This window comes from Motacilla alba, chromosome 3, assembly GCF_015832195.1.
Source record: "Motacilla alba alba isolate MOTALB_02 chromosome 3, Motacilla_alba_V1.0_pri, whole genome shotgun sequence".
NCBI classification, from domain to species: Eukaryota; Metazoa; Chordata; class Aves; order Passeriformes; family Motacillidae; genus Motacilla; species Motacilla alba.
In genome coordinates this window covers 76631124-76652784 of record NC_052018.1, presented here as the reverse complement: position 1 = coordinate 76652784, position 21661 = coordinate 76631124, and the positions used below count along the sequence as shown (strand labels likewise).

The 21661-nt window shown below is 36.4% G+C and overlaps 1 protein-coding gene across 1 annotated transcript in view; it reads right to left on the bottom strand.

Annotated features, from left to right (window-relative positions):
- PRKN (parkin RBR E3 ubiquitin protein ligase) overlaps positions 1-21661 on the bottom strand; it is a 682953-nt gene that overhangs the window by 365169 nt on the left and 296123 nt on the right. Inside the window, exon 5 of the mRNA XM_038130606.1 lies at positions 12444-12527. Coding sequence (XP_037986534.1) covers positions 12444-12527 — 84 coding nt within the window. The remainder of the gene's footprint in view (positions 1-12443; positions 12528-21661) is intronic.

Below are 21661 nucleotides of genomic sequence, written 5' to 3'. Positions count from 1 at the left end.
GTTCATGCCTATTTTAAACTCAGTTCTGAATTGTAAAAAATCAGCTAATTTGATAAGATGCATGCACAGAAGCAGGCAACACAAATTCAAGTTTACAAACTGGTCCTAAATTAGTTACAGGCACTATTTCTTAGAAATAGCCAGACCAAAAATATAGTAGACAATTGTTAATCAAAATCTAATGCCTTCACATTTTAGAATCCCAGACCAGAACATTAAGCATGAAAACCATAGGTGGGAAACAGATTTAATGCCAAGGTAAATTTTACGGCAGCTTTTCGATCTAACAGAATGTCTCACATAGTGTTTCAGCCTGCAAATTGACACAGTTATTAAACAATCAGTAACAGTACTTGCCACATGTGAATGAAGAAATTGTGTTCTTGCATTGTAAATGCTGCCTGACATTTGAGGAGAGACTCCTCTGTAACCATACTGCACCCTAACAAAATCACCTTCATCTGATTAGATTGCTGATAGATGATTGCAGGATCATGCTGCATGCTTGAATGGAAATCCAAGGCTTCAATCATCAGCAATGAATTTGCAACAGCTGCAGACAGTAACATACTGCTTAAATGTCATATGCTGTGAGCAACAAAAAATTCTGTCAAAGTGTTACTGAAATCCATTGAATCACAAAAAACTGTCCCTGAACATGTTAGACACATTGACGGAGTTCATGCAAAAATATGTATCAAACAAGCTTCGTTTGAAAGAAAATGTGAGTTTGATTTGTGAAACAAGCGACAGAGCAAATACAATGTTAGGGTTTGGATCTGACTCTACTGGGTCTTCTTGAGTTCCTTTCTTTGGTTTTCATATAATTCTATTTGGTCCATAGTTTTCAATTACTGCTTCCCAATTTGTGCAGGTCCCCAAATACCCACACATTTCCTAAAACTTGAATAGAAAAAAAAACATGAATGGTATAATGGCCTCCAAATAATACCTGAAAATGACTTGGTCAACATTCAACAAAAATAGAATAACTGTAACGCTGCTCTCACTACTAGGCTCAAGACTGTACAATGGCAAAAACACGTGCCAGTGACAGTGTCTCACACCTTCCCATGGCAGCAGAATACAACACACTGAATTTGGATTCCACTTGCCTATTGTGTTCATGCTAGGTGAAGCTAAGACTTGGGATAGATGGATGAATGTAAATTGAAAAAAGATTACATGGATTATAATAAATATATTGGTCATATTTATCCTTTCTATCTCAATCTGATGATAGCCATTTCCCATAAGAGAACTGTTGGTACAGGCATTTCACCCCATGAAATCACAGAGCAGTCCATTACAACCTAAGATCTTGTCTTTAGTAGGAAGTTAACAGTAGATGTCTAGAATGTGTGGGAAAAACAATAAAAAATTGAAACACTATTTGCCAAAAACCTGTTCCTAACAGAAAACAGTATTTGCCAAAAACCTGTTCCTAATCTCCACCAATTTGTTATGCAGAGACTTCATAAACCAGGAGTCTTTTCACATTTATTAGTTCTCAATGGATTTTTCTTCCATTAGTTTGTCACTTTTTGAACACATAGCAACTTCCACACTATATCATGGCAGAGTGCGCTGAAGTTTAATTATGTAATGAGCAAAAAGGAATCTCCCTGAGGTTGATTTGAACATTACAATAACAGGAAAAGTATACTGCATCAGGCTGAAACAGGATGATAAAAACTTATTATTGTAGGATTATATGATAGCCAACACAGCATCAGTACAGAAGTTCCTTGCTGCAATGCATCATCAGCATGTTTTTCAGACATTTCTAGAAGTAAAATACCTTTAAAACATCAAAGATGAATTTACATTTGGTTTTGGTTTGCAAATACAAAATCTACCTTTCAGCACAGCCAAAGGAATTACTACAATAATTATTCAGGATTTGGTCAGATGAACACAAGCTGTGCTCTGCTCTAATACTGGACCCTTGATACCAACAGTCTCAAGGAGGATATAGAAATGATAATTTATAAAAAATTAACTTCTTTTTCAGTGAAACCAGGGGCATCAAACAAACTGAAGAAAAGCTGTTGGCTTGTTAGTACACAGTTATCAGTCTTTCCAATGGTCTCACTGATTCCTACTACAGGGCAAATTTTCAACTCACCTGAAACTGCCTCTCATCAAATGATGAAGCCTCTACACTATCTGAAGAATTTTTCAAGAGCTCTACCATTGATGAAAATGCCAATTTCTGTTCAAAACAACAGCTTATTTTTAAAAGGCAGTAGTCAAGGGCAATGAGAACCTAGCAACTGAGCACAATCACATAAATTGCTCATACCAGACAGAATAAAACACTGAAAGCATGCTTAATGCTCATGTTTTCAAGCTAAGGTTTTCTGGAACGGAACTACAGATGCAAAAATAAAACAAGCAACAAAGACAGATGTGGTGGTGGTGTTTATCTCTATTTAACAGTGTTAACAAATGAAGAACGACATCCAAAAGAGCAGAGGATTTGTTTGAAAAAATCATTATAATCTTCAACATTTTTTGTTCTAGCTTTTAAAAAAAGATGGTATTTTCAGACATGCAAATAAAAAATTGATGGTATCAAGACAGGAAAGATGAGCTAAATTTCCTGAGACCATTCAGCACAGAGCAAAAATAACTGAATTCCTTTGGGTTTGCCAGAATGTGTATGAACATTTCAGCTCAGAAAAATTATTAGCAATTTTTAATTATTGGTGAGATGTGAAAACTGACAAACAGTTCCAAAGAGCTGGCTTGTCTCAGTTTTAGGACTTTTATGGTGAAAAAAAGAAAAAATGTAATTAATAAATATAGTCAACTAATCTAGATCATACCTCTTATGAGTGCCAGAAATGGGTTTTGATACAGACACAGTCTGTGACTCATAAAAAAGCCAGTCAATATACTATAGAAATATTGTGTTTACACTGAGGAGTGAACAAGTATTCACTTAAAAAAAAAAAAAAAAAAGGACAGATCTTAATTATAAAAGCTTTAACTTTTATTTCAAGATAAATAATTTAGCTTTCTGTCCCTGTATAGAATTAATTCTATTTTATAATTCAGTTTTTCACCTATCATTGATTTTTCTGAACTGAGAAGTAGAATAATAGAATTTCTTTATAAAAGAAAAATTGATCTACTCCAGAATGAGGTTATTTTGAGAATAACTGTAAAAAAAAATCTAGTTATGGTTTCCTAAAGAAGAATCTAAGAAGAAATGTAGAGTTGACATAATTTGGAACAAGAATGGAAAGAACCTCAAAACATATTAAAGAATAATGTTTTGTTTAAAAATTTTTAAAAACCACAGTATTACCATGTTTAAATATCACAGTAAGTCAACTGCTGTGTGTCTCTTCACAATCAAGCATTAAAAGTAAATATTTTTAATCTCTATTTCCTATTAAGTGTGTCAATTTAAAGGCCTAACCAAAATCAGCAAAATACAATCACAGCACTTGCCCAGGTTATTCCAAGGTGTTGTTTTCAGTACTATTCATCTCCTTTTTTACTCCTCAGAAAATGCACTGATGGCTAAAAAAATCCCACCCACTTTCAGAGAGACTTTAAAATATAGAGTTTTACAGGAGCACAACCACATCATGTCATCATTTAGGGCAACTTAAATGAGGTAATCTAGGCAATTATCAGCATGGAAACCTGACACCAGCCCTACATAAAATACATAGCTAATATGGTGCTTGATTAATAAAAGAGGGATCAGTAATTAATGCCAATCAATGCGGATTTATGGTAACCCGACTCTATCAAACTAACCTGACAGTTTTATGAGATTACAAACTTAGCAGAACATCATCATAGCAATGTGGGAATTTACCCAGATTTATGTGTACCATTTGATACGGCACTGACATTTTGATTAAGAAACTAGAACACTGTGAGACGAACATTAGAGACATTTAACTGATATGTTTCAAAATGTAATTTCCCACAGCGGATCATCCAATGTCTGCTTTTCAAGGTGACTTGCAATGATCATCTCCTAGCCCTATGCTATTCAAAACATTTTTTAATGATCTGGATGAAGGCATAAAGTAATTACTCATAAATATTACAGATGGCCCAAAATCTGAGGGAGTGGGAGCAATGAAACCTACAAGTCACTGACAAAGCCACATTAACAGCTCATCTGAGATCAAAAACATGATGTGGCATTTTAAAACAGCCAGAAATCAAGTCACACCCTTAGAAGTAAGGGCCATTCTGTCCAGTGAGGCAGCAACTTGAAAAGACTGAGATTTTTGATAGGTGATCAGCCAAACTAGAAACCTCAGGATGACTTCATAGTTAAATTAGTCTAATTAAACAGGTGGATATCAATACATGTAAGCAGAGTGTATCACTCTTGTGGTTTGCACCAGTGGCATCACTATTACTGTGTCATGTTTTTATTTCATTTGGTGAATGGATAGGTTTGTGAGGAGAAACAGCTTTAAAATAAATAAATAGAAAATCTCTGAAATTGTTTGCTTGCCCTCCTCGTATCACAAAATATAAGAAAAACTACAACAATTGGTCTGGGCTGCTCGTTATTTAACTTGCATTTTTGCTTTAATCCTTTTACTTACCACAGTACTGGGCATAAAATAATAAAAAATAAAACAGCTCTTAAATAGTAAAAGCAATGGTCAGAGAATCTGGTAAATATGAAAGATTCTCAAATTTGTCTTGTATGGTATTTGAATAAATCTCCTCTTAAGAGAGTATCTCTCATATATGGAAAACTATGAGGAGACAAGGACTATTTTTGTCTTCACTGGTAATGCTCCAGCCACCCCACCAAATCTCAGAAGGCAAAGATAAGGATTGAGAGAATAAAGAACTACCCACTGAGGGGTCAGATTTAAGACAGTTGCAGAAGTCCATGGGACCTGAGGTGAATGAAGATTCTAAGCCATTATTCATCTTATTTGAGAAGTCATGGTGAAGCCCAGTGAAGCCCTCTGCCGGAGGTCCGGAGCCACCCGCTCAACCTCGGCTAGGTGTTTCTCTTCACCGGGAGAGAAGGAGGGTCACTCAATCCTGGATAATTCCAACTGATTTTATTGCAAGGTCTATAGGTAGTGGGAAAACAGGAGGATAGACGGAGGAACAGATGGTAAATCAGAGGAGCAAAGGGGTACAGGGTGCCAACCAGCCGGGGGGCACCAGGCGAGTGCAACTTCTTCAGGGAAAGTTACAGCTTTTCCCTGCACAGCAGCAAAGGGAGGGGTTGAATACAAACAAAGGCTCAATTGGGAAAGTTCGGGGGGAGAGCAAAAGTAGGAATATCTAGGGGGGTGAAAGGGGAAAAGTTCTTACAGAGATAACTAATGAGAGATACAAAGGGTACAAACTGATCTGCATCTGAATCAAAGGCATGCATTTCTCCTTGACTTTAAACAACACTGCTTTGCCATGGCATTCCAGACTCTGTTCTTTCACCCCCTTGCCCCCACAGCCCTCACTGACTGGATAAGGGTAAATACAACCCCCAAATTTAAAAAGAGAATAAAGAACTGCAGACCAGTCAGTCACACCTCTGCCCTCAGGAGGGTTAGGGAGTGGATCTTCCTGGAAACTATACTAAGGCACATGGAAAATAAGGTGATTGATGACAGTCAACATGCCTTCACTAAGGGAAAATAGTGTCTGACAGATTTGGTGGCCTTCAGTGAAGAGGCCACAGTGGTAGTGGGTGAGGGAGGAGTAACTGATGTCAGCTACGTGGACCTGTGCAGAACATTTGATGCTGTCACACACATCCATGTCTCTTAACTAGAGAGGCATGGATTCAACAGATGGGCCACTCAGTGGATAAGGAATTGGCAGGATGGCTGCATTCAAAGAGTTGTGTTTGATGTCTCAATGCCCAAGTAGAGACCAGTAATGAATAGCTTTCCTCACAGATTGGCACTGGGACTGGCACTATTCAACATCTTTACTGGCAACATGGGCAGTGAGATTGAGCACACCTTTAGCAAGCTTGCTGGTGACACCAAATTGCGTGACACTGTTGACAGACTGGAAGAAAGAGATACAATCCAGAGGGGAAAGGTCATGCTTGAGAAAGGGGGCCCATGCACACTTCATTAAGTTCAACAAGGCCAGGTGCAAGATCCTACACATTGCAATCCCAAAAACAAGCAGAGGCTGGGAGAAGAATGGATTGACAACAGCCCTGGTGAGAAGGACTTTGCAGATGAGAAGATAACCTGGCAGTGTGTGCTCACAATCCAGAAAGCCACCTCTATCCTGGGCTGCATCCAAAGCAGCATGCCCAATAGGCCAAAAAAAAAAGATTCTCCCCCTCTACTCTGCCTTCATGATACCCCACTTGGAGCGCTGCACAGGACCCCAGAACAGCAAGGTCATGGACCTGTTGGAGCAGATCCAGCGCAGAGTCAGTAAGATGATCAGTACCTGGAGCACCTCTCCTATGAAGATAAGCTAAGAAATTGGGGGTTGCTCAGTCTGGAGATGAAAAGGCTCTGGGGTCACATTAGAGCAGCCCTCCAGCTCCTGAAGGGGGCCTACAAGAAGGCTGAAAAGGGACTTTGCACAAGGGAATGTAGTGACAGAACTTAAACTGAGATTAGATTAATTTTTAGATTAGAAATTAGGAACAATTCTTCACTGTGAGGGTGGTGAGGAACTGGCACAGGTTGCCCCAAGAATCTGTGGATACCCCATCCCTGGAAGTGTTCAAGGCCAGCTTGGATGAGGCTTTGAGCAAGCTGGTCCAGTGGAAGGTGTCCCTGCTCACGGTTAGGGGGTCAGAACGAGATGAACAGTGCCTTCCAACTGACGCCATACTAGAATTCTATGAAGACTGGACAAAGAAAATGTCATAATGGCTGAGAGAACTGAGATTGTTTAGCCTGAAGAAAAGGCTCGGGGTAACTGCATTCTCTCTACGATTCCCTGAAAGGATGCTGAAGCCAGGTGGGGCTTCTCCCAGGGCTTCTCCCTGGGCTTCTCCCGGACGACTGGTGACAGGACAAGGGAACATAGCCTCAAGCTGTGCCAGAGGCAGCTCAAGTCAGACATTGGGAAGAATTGCTTCACAGAAGAGGTTATTAAGCATTGGAACAGATTGTTGTGGCACTTTGTGCTATGCCCTAGTTGACAAGGCAGTGATTGGTCAAAGGTTAGACTGAATGATCTTGGAAGTCTTTTCCAACTTAAATCATTCTGGGATAAGAATTCTTGTATTAATTTAATATTTCTGAAGTAAGACTATCTGGTATTTTAGTTAGCACTCCTACTCCATCATACTCGTTGTGAATTTTTTAAATATCATATATTATCTGGACTACTCTCTTCTGCATAAGGCAAACTATATCAATGGCACTGAAATAAATTAAAAATGCAGTCAAGAGGCTTCTTGGCATTCAGAAACATTCCAGAATTTTAAAAATTACTCATAGTAATACTGTGACATTGAAAATATTATAATGGTTCCAGGGATGGACAGACATAGTACCATTAACAATAATCATTGTACACAAAGAACAACGAATAAATAATATAGCAATATATCAGATCTTTCCTATAATGATATGATAGTCCTTAACTATATTCATATTTTGATAACATCATTAAATATATAACTTTGCTCGTGATACTTTAACTGCTACAGGATTTATTTCTGTTTTTAACTGAAAAGGAGGTCTGAGCTAATCAAAGCAAAATGAGATGAAAAAAGAAACATATTTCATCTGAACAGTGATGTTTGAAAAGAATGGCTTTAGACACTTGAAAGAAAAAAAATCATTTGTTAAGCTGTGTATTTAAAGCGTACAAGCTGAACACTGTTCCCTTGATTTATTAGTCCAAACTATTTTAGATGAGCACAGGTTCCCTGTGGAACAGACTATGAAAGGAACACATAATATTGCTGTTCTCAGTGCCAAACCTAATGACAAGAAACAAACAGGGAAAGAAAAATATGAGAAATGTTTAAAAATTTCAATATAGTAGACATAAAATTGTAAGATTCAAAAATCATGCAATAAGAATGGTAATAATAAGAAGAAAATCTACATAATTTAAAAAACAAACGTGCTTCCTCTGGCAATCTGTCTGCTCTCAAACATACCCTGCAACAGTGAGACTATTGTATAGTGGAAGTGAACTATTTAAAATCACATATAATGGCCAATACTAAATATTAAAAAAAAAAAAAAAGACCAAACTTGGAATATAAATCTTGGCCTTGGGCAAGGGAGATTACTATAGAGTTTGACAAGAAGGGTGTACTGATATTTAAGAAAATGCAGCACTTAGAGATGCTTCCAAAAGTTCACAGAAGTCCTGGTCCTTCTTTCAGAAATGGTTTGTTGAATCCTAGCATGTTTCAATAACGAGCAGAGATAAAAATGCTATTCAGTTATGATAACAGCCGATGCAGTCTTCATTAGAAACAAAGAATTCAAGGTAACAGTAGTGATATATATCAAACCAGAAGAGAAGTCCATTTATATTTCTATTACAGTGATTTTCATTTTTCCTTATTCCCAATAGCTTAAGCCATACCTGAGCTATAATCTCTTTAACTCTTTCATTATTTCTGAGATTTTTAATTCTACAGCAACTCTTTTTTGCACATCAAATGAGAATCCCAAGAACACATGCAGAACCTTTTCCAGAGGTTTCTAAAGTTCAAAAAGCTTTGCCTTACATTTTACCCAGGGGACATGGAAATGTCTTTCAGAAACTGATGCATATTCACTGGAATGAGGAACTAATGTGGAGCTGATTCCTATGAAATCACCACTTCAGTGGTTTATGGTGGTATTAAGCTCTGTCTCGCCATGAAAAGACATTATTTCTGTGGTTCTTGATGACTTTTAAAAAGCATGAGCCTACATGAGAAAGCAAATATAATGGCATTTTTACATACAGAAGTAGAAAAAATCCTTAATCAAAAATTCACTTCAATGGATGATGAACAGAAAATACTCTGAGAGACAGAGAACTGTAAAAGTCTAACAAGAACATGTATTTCATTTCAATAAGGAAAGGCTAAATAAAAATTTTAGTATTACATGTATTCTGGTCACTTATAAAAATGAGCATGAATCTTCAAAAATTATATCAGAAATACCCTTGGGACCTGTTTTAGTGGTGGGCCTGGCACTGCTAGAGTTGGATTTGATTATTTTAAAGGATTTTTTCAACCTAAATAATTCTGTTCTAAGCAGTAACAAAAACACTTTTATATAAGAGGAGCATTTGTAAGTTCATAGAACCACACCTGTTTCCAAGCACACCTGCACAGCTACATACAGTGTTTCTGGCTGAAAGTGTTTTGAGACAGACACCAAAAGTACAAGGTTCTCTTTCATTTAATGAATGGTCATAATTTGTGAAAAAGTTTGGAAGATTGATTTAAATCTGCATTTAAAACAGCTAAAGTTGACTCTTCCATTCTTGAATTAATATAATTAAAGTTTGTCATAAAAGTGGCTTTTCTACAATTGCAGCAACATAAGTGTTCACATGAGCTTCATCTTTTTGAAGCTGTAGAAGTTCAGAGGGATTCTTATAGACTGTAATTAATGAGAAAAAACCCCACAGTGACCTCTGCCTGGGAGCACATTGGAGCACATACTGAATCACAGTGAACTTAACATTAAGATAATCATTATATCTTCTACAAATCATTAGAAATTTTATTTAATTGAAGTGAAATTTGATTTGCATTATTTTCACATGTAGTCAATTATTTTGTTTACATTTTTGCAACCAAAAGAATTAAAGTCTATCATTCGGTCAAGAGACTAATTTCATACCAAAACACATGCAAGCTAATATTTTGGGGGAAAACACATTACCTTGTGGGTTTTCTTCATTGCAAATTGATGCTTACAAAATTTGAAAATTGACAAAACAATCAATTTTTGACTGAAAAATGTCTTGGGGAGGAATAATGGAGTTTTTTGGTTTTTTTCCTTCAACAGCAGTATTTGCAGTTTGTTGATAACTTACAACCACCAGCCTTAAAGCTTCTTCATTGCATATCACGGTAAAGAAGCGCATACACTGTGGAGCTATTTAAGAGACATAACTACACAGACTTTGTCATAACAATGCAAAAATGAATAGTTAATGAAAAAATGTGACTTAATCTTCCAAAGATTGCAACAGGCAAGAAAAGCCTAGAGGTTTTAACCCATGATTTAGCTAAGGTTATTTTTATTTGGTGATAATATATTCAAAACATTATTTAATTATTTATGTTATTAATTTTATTATTATTTATTAATATATATTATTTAACTATATTAATATAATTTTATATTTATAATATTTATTTGGTTATAAGGTTATAATATATTTATATTTATGTTCCAAACTGTTAGTCTGTTTTACTAAAGCAGAAAAGAATCGCAAATCCTTCTAAACACATCTGTAGGAGCTCTATTATTTCCCACTTGGAGCAAGACACAAAACAAAAATCTTAGTGATTTAAGCCTTTGAAGTGGAAGATTTCCCAAAAAGTAAAGATATGTTTTCCCACTGATTGAGGCCAAAGAAAAACAAACCATCCCAAAACACAAGAAAGATATCTTTCAGCAACCAGAGGATCTCAACCAGCCATCAATTCAAATATCTGATGCAGGGTTACCTACTACTGGATAGTTAGGTTAAAAAAGAAGTAAATGCACTCAAGTGTTTAGTTTTTCTTGACTAGATTGATATTGCTGGAAATTCTGGTTACAAAATCATAAAAATTAGCAGTGTTCTTGCACCTCAGTCTGGTTCAGTTCTAACACTATTGGATAGAGTGGTTTGTAGCTGATAAAAGGAAAATGTGTCAGTTTTGAAAGAAAAGGACAGCACGTGTCTCCAGTTACAGCCTCATGCCTGTAGTCCAGGTTGTCTCAAGCTGCATTAGCAACATGCCTGTTTAATACAGGGAGTCTTCTGAAATTTGTTCAGTGATGCCTTACTGAAAGATAACACTGATCTTGGCTCTGCTAAGTATGCAACTTGCCGGAGGAATTGACAGCGACTGGAGTCATGGGGCTTAGTTGACTGGGTATTGGTTATTTGTCACAGCATTAGATTTTAGTATTATGGTCAGTGGTTTTTTTTTCTTCTCTCTTCACAAAGATGGCATTTTGTTTCATTATCTGCTTCTAAAAACTAAGAGCTGATTCAATGAGGGAATGGGTTCAGGAGGCAGGGTTGCCAAAAGTGTCATTATTTCAGTACCTTTTTCACAAATACACTGGATAACAAAAAGCTGTAAGTTAGTAGCTGCAAGTCAGTCAGGTATATTCTGCCAATAAGTGCAAAACAGAGAATTTTACTGCCCAGAGAATAGCATTAGAATGTTTAACACCTGCCACTTTCAGGATGGTGGTCTTTGTGGGTCCATTCCAGCGGAGGACACACTGTGATTCCTGGATGGCTCAAACACTGCCACAAGGTGCACACCAAGCAGCAGAGGACCAAAGGCATCCAGACCTCAGCTTCTGTTGGCTACACATGGACTCAGACATAAACCCCATGCTATTGAAACAACCATTTGGTATCTAAAGTCAGATAAAAATATTTTCTGGCACCATCTGTGGCCCAGCAGGAGACACCAGTGGAACTGTATGGATATACCACTTCACAACTGTCTTGCTAGCAAAGACAAAGAGAAGGTTACACCAGAGCAGGTGAGAGACTCTGGAAAAAGCAGTTTGTGTAGCTCCAATCTACAAATCATTGATGAATAGAATCTTTTCATATGTAGGAAATTCAAGTTTACCTTTAAAACCTCTGTCCTGAAGGAACACTCAAACTAAGCTTTTTCCTGAGAAGGAATTACCTCTAAGACTTTAGTATTAGATGCTGTAAATATCTAATACATACGAAGATAAAAGTATACACAAATAATGTTTTGAAAAATCTTTATTAATAATTTGATAAACCTATGCTCCTTTTTACTTAGTCTTTTCACTGTGTCACTTTAAGAAACAAAGGAAGCAACAGCAACAAGATGTGGGAGAAAAACTGCAAAGAGATCAGCATGAAGAACCTACTCCTGTGGACAAAGCCCAATATGCAAGTTCTGATGTGCAATATGACATGGAAATTTGAAGCTTTCAAGGCAAAGATATATATAACAATTATAAAATACGTGTTGACAGAAACATTTGATTATTACCTCCCACATTTAACCTTTGCATACTTGAAAATCTAAGAGTTATACTTCAGAGCAAAAGATGAAATAAAATTATTTCCTCCTTCATTCCAAATAGCATCTGACCAAAGTTTGTCCCTTTTGCATCAGAGGTTTATTATCCAATGCTGAAAAGCTCTTTTGAAGCGTACCATACCTGTCTCTTCACAGTCATTACTGAAATTCTAACATTGTTAGAATTGTTACAAAGAATTATTCTTATGAGTGCCACAGTACTTGGAGGAACGTGACAAAATCTTACCGCTACATTTCCATTGCACCCTTGGGACTGGCAAACACCTCCTATTCTGTTGGGAATTAGCACATCATCCCAGCAAGATGGGCCCTTCAAAATAAAACAAAAGCATACAAAGATTATAACTTGCTTCATAAATAAACATATAAAAGTAGGTTTTGTTGCTGCTTTTCCTACTCTTCTTTCTTTTAAATTTTAGGTAGACAGTTTTATCATGATTACACTGAGAAATATCATGCAGGTTATATAACAATATTCACCAGTAAATATTCCCAGTCACAAACAGAACATGTGGTCCCTCCACCCTAAGGTCAGTGCTGTGAACAGCCATCGTTAGTAGGTTATATTTTCTCAGCTAAAGACAGCTACTGAATTAATCATAATCAAAAAGTTACAAAGACTGTTGTCTGGTTCAACACTGTTTACACATGAGCCTGCAGCTGACTAAGGGGGAAAAGAGAAGAAAGATAACAGTTGGAAGTAGAATATACAATCAGAAAAACTGTAAGTACATTTCTTGGCTCTAGATAAAGCCTTTACTTAACTGTAATATAACATAATGAAAATATTACGTGAAAATTGTTCTTCAAATTCTGGATATTTACATTAACTTCAATATTTATCAGTAATTATTAAAGAAACTTAAAAATCCCCAACTCCCCACAACAAAACAATATAAAACCCAGGAAAAAAAACAGACAGAAAATCCTTATCAAACTTTACAGTGAATTTTTGAATATACACAGTTCATTTATGAGTATATTACCAAGCACAAAAAAAAATAAAGATTGCAAATCATCAATATTTCACAACTGCAAAATAATGCAATTAACAGGATGATCTACCAAAAAAGAAAATTTTTATATATATATATATATAATATATAGGAACACTTATAAAAACATTTTGCATCACAAAATATTGACACTTGTATGCTTTCTCTTTTTGTATTAATTTCACACCAATTAATATTTAATTTATAGACAACAAAATTAATCTGAGCAATAGCTATGAAGCTTACAGGTATCCACATACATAGTAGAAACAACTAGGGTATAAAAAATGAAAACATTTGATACTTAGATTACTTGGTGTTTGGGATAGAATCAGTGCCCAGGAAACAGTAGAAAATCTTTTTCCAGAAGAGAAATTATGGCAGTCAAGACATTGACCACATTAGTGAAATTAGTGCCTACTTAAAACACAGTTGAATTACAAAGTAATCCAGTGTCACATCTAGATCCAATTCCTTTTAATTCTGTATCAGGCACTTCTTCAGCATTGTGTGGGCACAGCTGAAATGATTTTAGAGTTCTCTAAGTAGTGTGAACTTAGTTATAAAATTCCGATCCAGCCTATCTGGAAAGCTGAGTAAAATAACTTGCTCATCACTGAGCTCCACTCTTGAGTGTCATCCAGCTGAAGTGCTGGCATTTGAGACAGGTAAAAAAAAAGAGCTTTAACACATGTAAATTGAATTGCAGGGAGACACAGGGGTGACAAATCATAGTTTTGAGTTCTTGGGTAAACACAGCTGCAGTGGAGTTAGTATAAAGTAATAATACATGATGTTGGGGAGGGGGGAAGGGGCGAGGGGGCACCACCTTGAATTAATTATTTAAAACATTTGAAAAAAAAAGTTTGCCACCAATTATTCCAGCGAATTTTGACCTCTCATGAAGTTTTAGCATTCCAGAAAATTTGCAGGAAGAACAGTAAGGCCACCTTGAGATGCTGGTGAAAGAACAACTTCCTTTTGATTGCTTTCAACTCAGTAGTTAAAAATTTTGTTTGATGGCCCCCAATTATTTATTTTTCCCCATGCCACCAAAGATCAAACAGATCTCTATCATTCCTTCCACAGCAGTTTACTTTTCAGGAAAGAAAGTAATCTACCTTCCCATTCCTCATATAGGGGCTGTTCCTTATATTTTACATTTTATCTTTTAGTAGCTCTTCCAACTCCATCATTTTGGAATAAAAGGAACATCACACAAGTACACATGACTTACGTCTTGCACCATTGCATAGGAAGATGATGTCTACAAACTTGTTCAAGTCCTCCTAAATACTTATTAAAATGTAATTTACTGATTTATAAATTGCTGATTGTTACTAAGCACCAATACAGTATTTTGGGGGAGTTATATATCAGAGCTCCTAGATATCATTGCTACATGTAACATATGTCAAAATCCATCTCATATATATAAAATCTGGGTTTTTTCCCCAGTGCACATCACTTAATAGTGACATATGTTAAATTTCAACTGCCATTTCAACAGCAGTTCTAATGTGCATCCTACGGTCCACAGAGAGGCTTCTAGCAGGTACTTTCTAGGTTCTCCCATACTGAACCCATCTGTTTGCTTCCAAGGATGAACCAGCTATATACCTAACTCTCCAAGTCTATGGCAATCGTCTAATGGACCTTCTGCTCCTCTTATAGTTTAAATGGACTCAGCAACAGTTTTTTCTGCTGTTTGCAGGTAAGAAACTTTAGCGGTTTTGCTGACCATATTATATTTTTATATCTAAAGTGCTGGAATTATGGGATTTTTTTTTTTTGCTTTCTAGTAGTTTAGTTATCACTGTTAAAGACAAGATCTTCATTAGTAACATTATAAACCAGTTCTCTTGGCAGTTCTTTGATCAACTTTTCCATAACATAACCTGAGACCATCCAGATGTTTACTCTTGGGATCATGATTTGACATGATACTTACATAATTTATATTAAAGTAATTTAAATACCCCATTATGACAGTTTTCATACACTTTCAATCTTTTGCTTGCTATCATTGTCTGGTCACACAGTTGTTATAGGGAGTCATATTTTTACCACTTTTGATGCCTGGAATTTTAATTCATAAGGATGACATCTAACTCATTGACTTGATAAAGACAGCTAAGACTAACAAGTTAGTGTTTGATTAACATTTATACCTCTTCATTGATTGTCATATTTATTAACACATATTTATTAAAATACTTATTTTTCCAAATTTGAGGAATTCAAAAATTGGCTTTTTTTTTTGGTTTTGGCTAATCCTGACATGATTTCCATCTAGGAAGAGGATACTAAAAAAAAAGGATGAGAAATAAGAAGCAAGTGTGCTTTATAAAACTTGGGGATCTAAGAAGGGATGGGGATGGGGAAGAACACTCATTTAAATAAAAAAAAACCCAGCAGAAACCTACTTACTCAAACCCCAAGAAAAGACTTTCTTTTTTTTTTTTTAAATCTGGTACTGGTAACATGGGACAATGATTTTTCCTGTTTCTTCTTCCTTGTGTGATTAATAGGAGACTCTCAAAGTTAATGATGCTACACCAGCATATACAGAAAAAATTGTCACACCAAGATACACACAAAGATAATTTAAAAGAGTGTGTAGAAGCAGTTCCACAGGTATGCTATCAGCTCCTGTACTAATTATCTTGATTTTATAAGAAGAAAATATTTCAAACTAAACTTAGAGGAATTGATGTTTTACTTCACTGAAGTTATTCCAGGTGAAAACTTCCCACATATTCATTAGTTTGCAGGTCTGAGTATATAGTCACAAAAAGGTATGAAGGTATATTAATTCTCAAGCTAGGAAAAAACCACCAAAATATCCACAGGATTGTTTATAAGGTTGAAGTTCTAGAAGAATGCATTTTTAAAAGAAACTAAAAAGGGATGAATTAATGCAATGTTAACTACCATTAGAATGAACCACTACAAGTAGCACTATATCAGGTCCAAATATGCTTACTATGAGAATATATTTTATTAATTAACAATAACAATAATAATAGGAATTTTTCAGTCACCTTTAAGTTCTTATTTCAAAGGGAAAGCTAACATACTACATGGCTTGATATGAACTTGCAGTGATATCTCTTTCTGCAATCATTTCCTCATGACGTTTCTCAAGCCCACGAGACCACTTTGCACACAAAGCACCTCACTATTTGAAATAAAAATGTCATCTTTCACTAAAAGCATGTTAGAGCATATACACAGGGAACTAGGAGCACAATTCCATGCTATCAGCAACTATCAACTGTTCACTCACACTGTAGCTAAGAACTTCCTATTTTTCCCTTCATAAACCTCCACAATATTTGTCACTTCTTTCACTCTTATGATGGACATAAAACCTGTAAAAAAGTCAGATGCATTTAACTCTTTTGGTAACGTAAACCAGACGACCCAGCTTTAAGTCAACAGTGGTTTCTTTTTTTTCTGTTCTAGCAAAAGTTAGATCAAGTTCTTAAGGCACAAGGTAGCATTGATCCAGCAGGAATTACAGACTGACAGAATATAATGGGTTTCAACCAGTTTGGCATTGATGAGTGGGGAGAAAAAAAGTAATAAAACAATAAACCGCAATCAACCAGAGAGCCCCTATTCCACACCTCATTTTCCAAATTAGAAAGAGGAAAAAATCTTCTTTTCCACATCTGTTCTTGGCATTCTTCATGGTCTTATTTTATTATTAATGCTAATCTAACACGCTTTCAAAAGATTTAGTGTGCTTGAAAATTTTAGTTTTCCACCTTCAAAACAAAAATAGAAGAAAAGACATTTGTCCTTGAAAAACACTGTGCATTCAAAATGTTAATGCTTCTGTAGTGAGAGTACTACTAAATGTCATCGCTATAATTGCGTCAAAACACAATTAGGAATTCTGGCAAGATAAACACTTTGAAATGCAATTTTTGTATCGTTCTTTCTTGAGTCTAAGAAAAGCTTGTCAACCTGCAGGCCAGCCAATCACTTGTGGTGTTATAACACTGCAGGCACTAATGTTTGTAATTATTAGTTCACATTAATCAAGAACATACTGTGAGAGGAACAAAGCCTTCTGATTGCGAGATTAAAGCAACTGCCCCTCTTGTAACCAGCCAAATGGCTCATAGAGAAAGCTGTGCATTAAAATAAACACATCAGAGAAGACTTTTCCGGTGTATAAGTGGGAAAATGACAGAATAAAGAAAGAAATAGAAAGAACACCACTGAATAGAAAAAGTCATATCAAATGTACTTGAGTATTTCCCAAATAAGTAGGAATGGAAATTTCTCTGCCTTTAGCATATGGCAGTTGTTCCTTTCCTTTTTGAGGAGGAAGACAGGAAAAAAAAGTTGGTGAATGCTATGTTAAGCTTGAAGTGAAACTCCTAGGCACATATGAAGAACAGGGAGGACTGAGATTTTTTTTTAATGGATGAGGGAAGTACTGGAAGTCTGTGTACATTCCACTAGTATATTGCATTGATGCCCAGTACAGAGGGTAGTACAGTACACACTACTCTCAGCATCTCTTTATCCTGTAGCCAAGATCCAGTTTTGTATTGTAGAACCAAAACTGAATTTTCATCAGAAACATCTCAAAAATTTTTTAAAAAATCCCCCAAACCAGAGATACCATCTAGAGATCTTGGATGACAAATTATTCAAAACGTGGTTGCTGACAGAACTGTTGACCTATGAAGTCAGGGAAAGGTCAGAAGCAGAGGTCAGCGAGAGAAACCAGTGATTCATCAAAAACTCTGAATCACTTAAAAGGCTGAAAACTATCCATGTGTTCAATACTGTGTATTTTCCCCGCTTTATATTCTCCTCTAGTGAACAATATGCAGCAGAATATCATTAAAACACATCTTTGTACCTGCTACTATCTACATAAGAGACATAAATCATTAAAATGTTGAGCAAATGACCCAACCAAGGAAAAACTATTAATGCAGAAGGATTTTTAAAGCTATGTAAGAAATAATTTCAGATTTTGAGAGAACTTAAAAATCAACATTCAGGACACAGGAGAAGTGTCAAATCTGATGCAAATCATGCAAACATTAAGGCTTCTCTGCAAAGTTATGGTTACTGACTTGTCTGTGTGAGAGTATTTGAAGAGGTAGACATTGTATAGGGAACCCTCAGCATGATTTCAGGATCTTGAGACAGTAAGACAGAAAAAAACTCCCAAAATACAAGGCTTACTAAATAAAATTTATTTCCTTTTTGCCACTCTAACAACAGTATCCACACCAAACTTCCACAATTCACTGCTTCCAATGCCAGGTGGACAACTCTGCCTCCCAGACACAGGAGGAACCATGATACCAACTAATGGTAAGCACACATCTCTCCAAAGAGAAAAGACTTAAAGAATTAGAGGTTTTTTCAGCCTGGAGAAGTGAGGACTTATGGGTGATCCAAATACAGCCTTTCACCACCTTAGCAGAACTTACAGGAAAGATGGATGGGGACTTTTTACAAGAGCATGTAATGACAGGACAAGGGGGAATGGCTTCAAGCTAAAAGAGGGTAGGATTAGCTTCAGTATGAGAAAATAATTCCTTACTAGGCAGGTAGTGAGGATCTGGAACAGGCTGCCTATAGAGATTGTGGATACCCCTTCCCTGGAAATATTCAAGGCCAAGTTAGAAGGGGCACTGTGGGGCACTGGTTTAGTGCAAGGTGTCCCAGCCCATGGCAGAGGGCCAAATGATCTTTAAGGCCCTTCCAACCCAACTTACTCTGTGATTTCTACGAAATTCTTAAATATTATACAGATATTATGTTTTTCCCTAAGTAAAACTATGAACCACAGCACCCAATCTAGCACAAAATGCATTTCTCCAAATTCCCAAAGCCCAGCCTATCAGCATCCCTCACAAAAAAGAGAAGATAAAAATAATTTATAAAAGAGGTTACTATTGAACTAGCCAGGAAGTTCTTGCTGGCCTTTTACAGATGTTCTACTTATAACACATGAAAATTTATTAGGGTAGATAATCTATTGAATGGAAAAACTGTCAGATTGGCAACTTTTAGAACCAAAATCATCTGCTTAACACAAAGGCAGAGGTAATTAAAGTTTACCTATGATTTATGCAGATCTACAAAGACCATTACCAGCAGGGAGAGATTAATTTGTGTTCCAAAGCTATGGGTTTTTTTGGGTTTTTTTTGTATTTCTGACAGGACTGATACAATCTGACCAGCGCATGGGGACACATCATTGCAGGTAAAGCTAACCAATTTACTGTGGACTGACTTTGACAAGAAATCTCCCATACAACAGGGAACTAAGTACAGAAAAAGACTACTAAAGGAGTCTTGGGGTTGGTTTTAAAGAGGTTTGTGATATAGGACTGGGAGGACTGGAGTTAACTGCTCACTCTAAACAGCATAATAAAGAATCCATCAGAAGGAATGTTCTTATTATTATTGACTTTGGTTATTAGACCAAATCAATAAAGCACATGGATAGCTTTGTTTATATGAGAAACAGTACTCAAGAAAAGTCAATCACATGCTTCAAGTCTTTGTGAGGACTGAACCTACTGGTTTGATTTATAGTAGGATCTTAGAGATGAAATTTTCCTTTAAGAGTGACCAGCTTAATTATTAAATTGACAGCTCTATTTCAATAGTTATAACTCTTCCAAAATTAAGTAGCAGACAATTAGCTGAATTGCTCAAAGACATGTAATTATGAACATTTCCTGCATGATAGTTATTTTAAATGAAACATGAGAGGATGACATCTGTAACTGAAAATATCAGTAAGTATAGTTAAAATAATCATGTTGTTTTATTGATCATTGCTTTTTCTTTCTTAACCCAGGTTTCTTCCCTAACACAGGTTTATTTGCTAAAAATAAAAAAAACAATGAAAGAAAACACATCAATGAGATGCTTTTAATAAATTCTGGTCTTTTCTTTCATACTATTCATAGTACAATGATTTACAAGAGTCATCCTGCTGGACCTCAAGGAAATAATGAAGGCTCATAAAAGAGACCCAAGACAAAGGGTTGCAGATTCATCTCTTCATTGGCAATATTTTATAGCATGCATTGTGTTGCCAGCACAAACAATTCCATATATAAGCAAAATAAAATTATTCAAAGTGTGCCTTTGGTTGGTACTCCCCAGCAAAAAGGGGCAAAAAAAGAGAATAAAGATAGTACAAATATGACTGCAGCTGAAAAATTGAACAACCTGCTGCTGCTCTAAACTTTAGTCATGAATGAGAAATAGAGCCGTAAGAGAGTGGATGCAAAGCCTCCTAAACCAAACTTCAGTCAAATAATCTGTCAGACTAATGATTTCCAATCTATAAATGCTTTCTATCTAGATGGCATTAAATACTTTTTCAAGGCTGAAAGAAGAAAAGATAACTGGAGAAAACACCTGTAATTCTCTAAACATGCCATGTACTTACTGTGTCCATTGAAATGATAACATTAAAAAAATAAACTAAAATCCACAGTTACAAGTGTTAACCCCAGCAGATGTCACTGAGGTCAGTGTAACCAGGAACAGACTAAAGCCCTCTGCCTTTAGTTGCTGTTTCTGCTGTGGTGACTTTTCAGGGATTCTTCCACAGAGGAGCAGGCAGAGGACACGGAGCTAATGGACAGGAGAAATAAAAACTTCTAAGACCCATTCCTGGTTTTTTTCCTCCAGCTGGGATGTGCTCACAGTTATTTGAGCCACAACTGACAACACACAAAAAAATAGCACATTTTGAGGACTTTTGGGTGGGATCAGAAAGTGCAAAGGCTGTTTTGTTTCTCTACCTAAAACACTTCTCCTGTTCCCATGCTTTCCCCATCTAAGACACAGTTACAAGCTGTAAAAGCTGACAGAACTTGGATTAAATTTACTGTGTACCTCAGCTTTTCCTGAAGTGGCAGCTGCCTGCAGCAGATGGATTTTGTCCCTCAGGACCCTCTGGTCAGAGGAGCCCAGCACCAGTGGGTGCTCCATGCAGGGTGAGCGGGGGATGCTAGGGCCTGATCAGAGCCCTTGGGGTGCTGACAGACTTGGCACAATTTTGAAAAAGAAGTGATTAGCATAAGGACAGATTATCAGTTACCTACAAGTCAGAGAGCTCCAGAGGAGCTGCAGAGGAGTGTCTGCCATTCAGAGGTGAAGCACTTCAGGATCAGGCAGGAAACCCTCATGTCTTTCAGCTCTCCAGAAATGGGTGGTAGCATTAACATTCAGTAAAAATATTTTAAATTCAGTATGAAACCACGCTGCTGATTCTGGAGCTCATTATAAACCAGGATTACACTGAACTTTCTATTTCTTAAGGCAAATCTCTCAGAACAGAGTAGGTAAAGAAACATTTTCTGCGTGAGGGTATTTTTTTACCAGTTACAACTATAATCACATGTCAAATATGAAACCATTTAATCTAAAAGTTTTGAGCTAC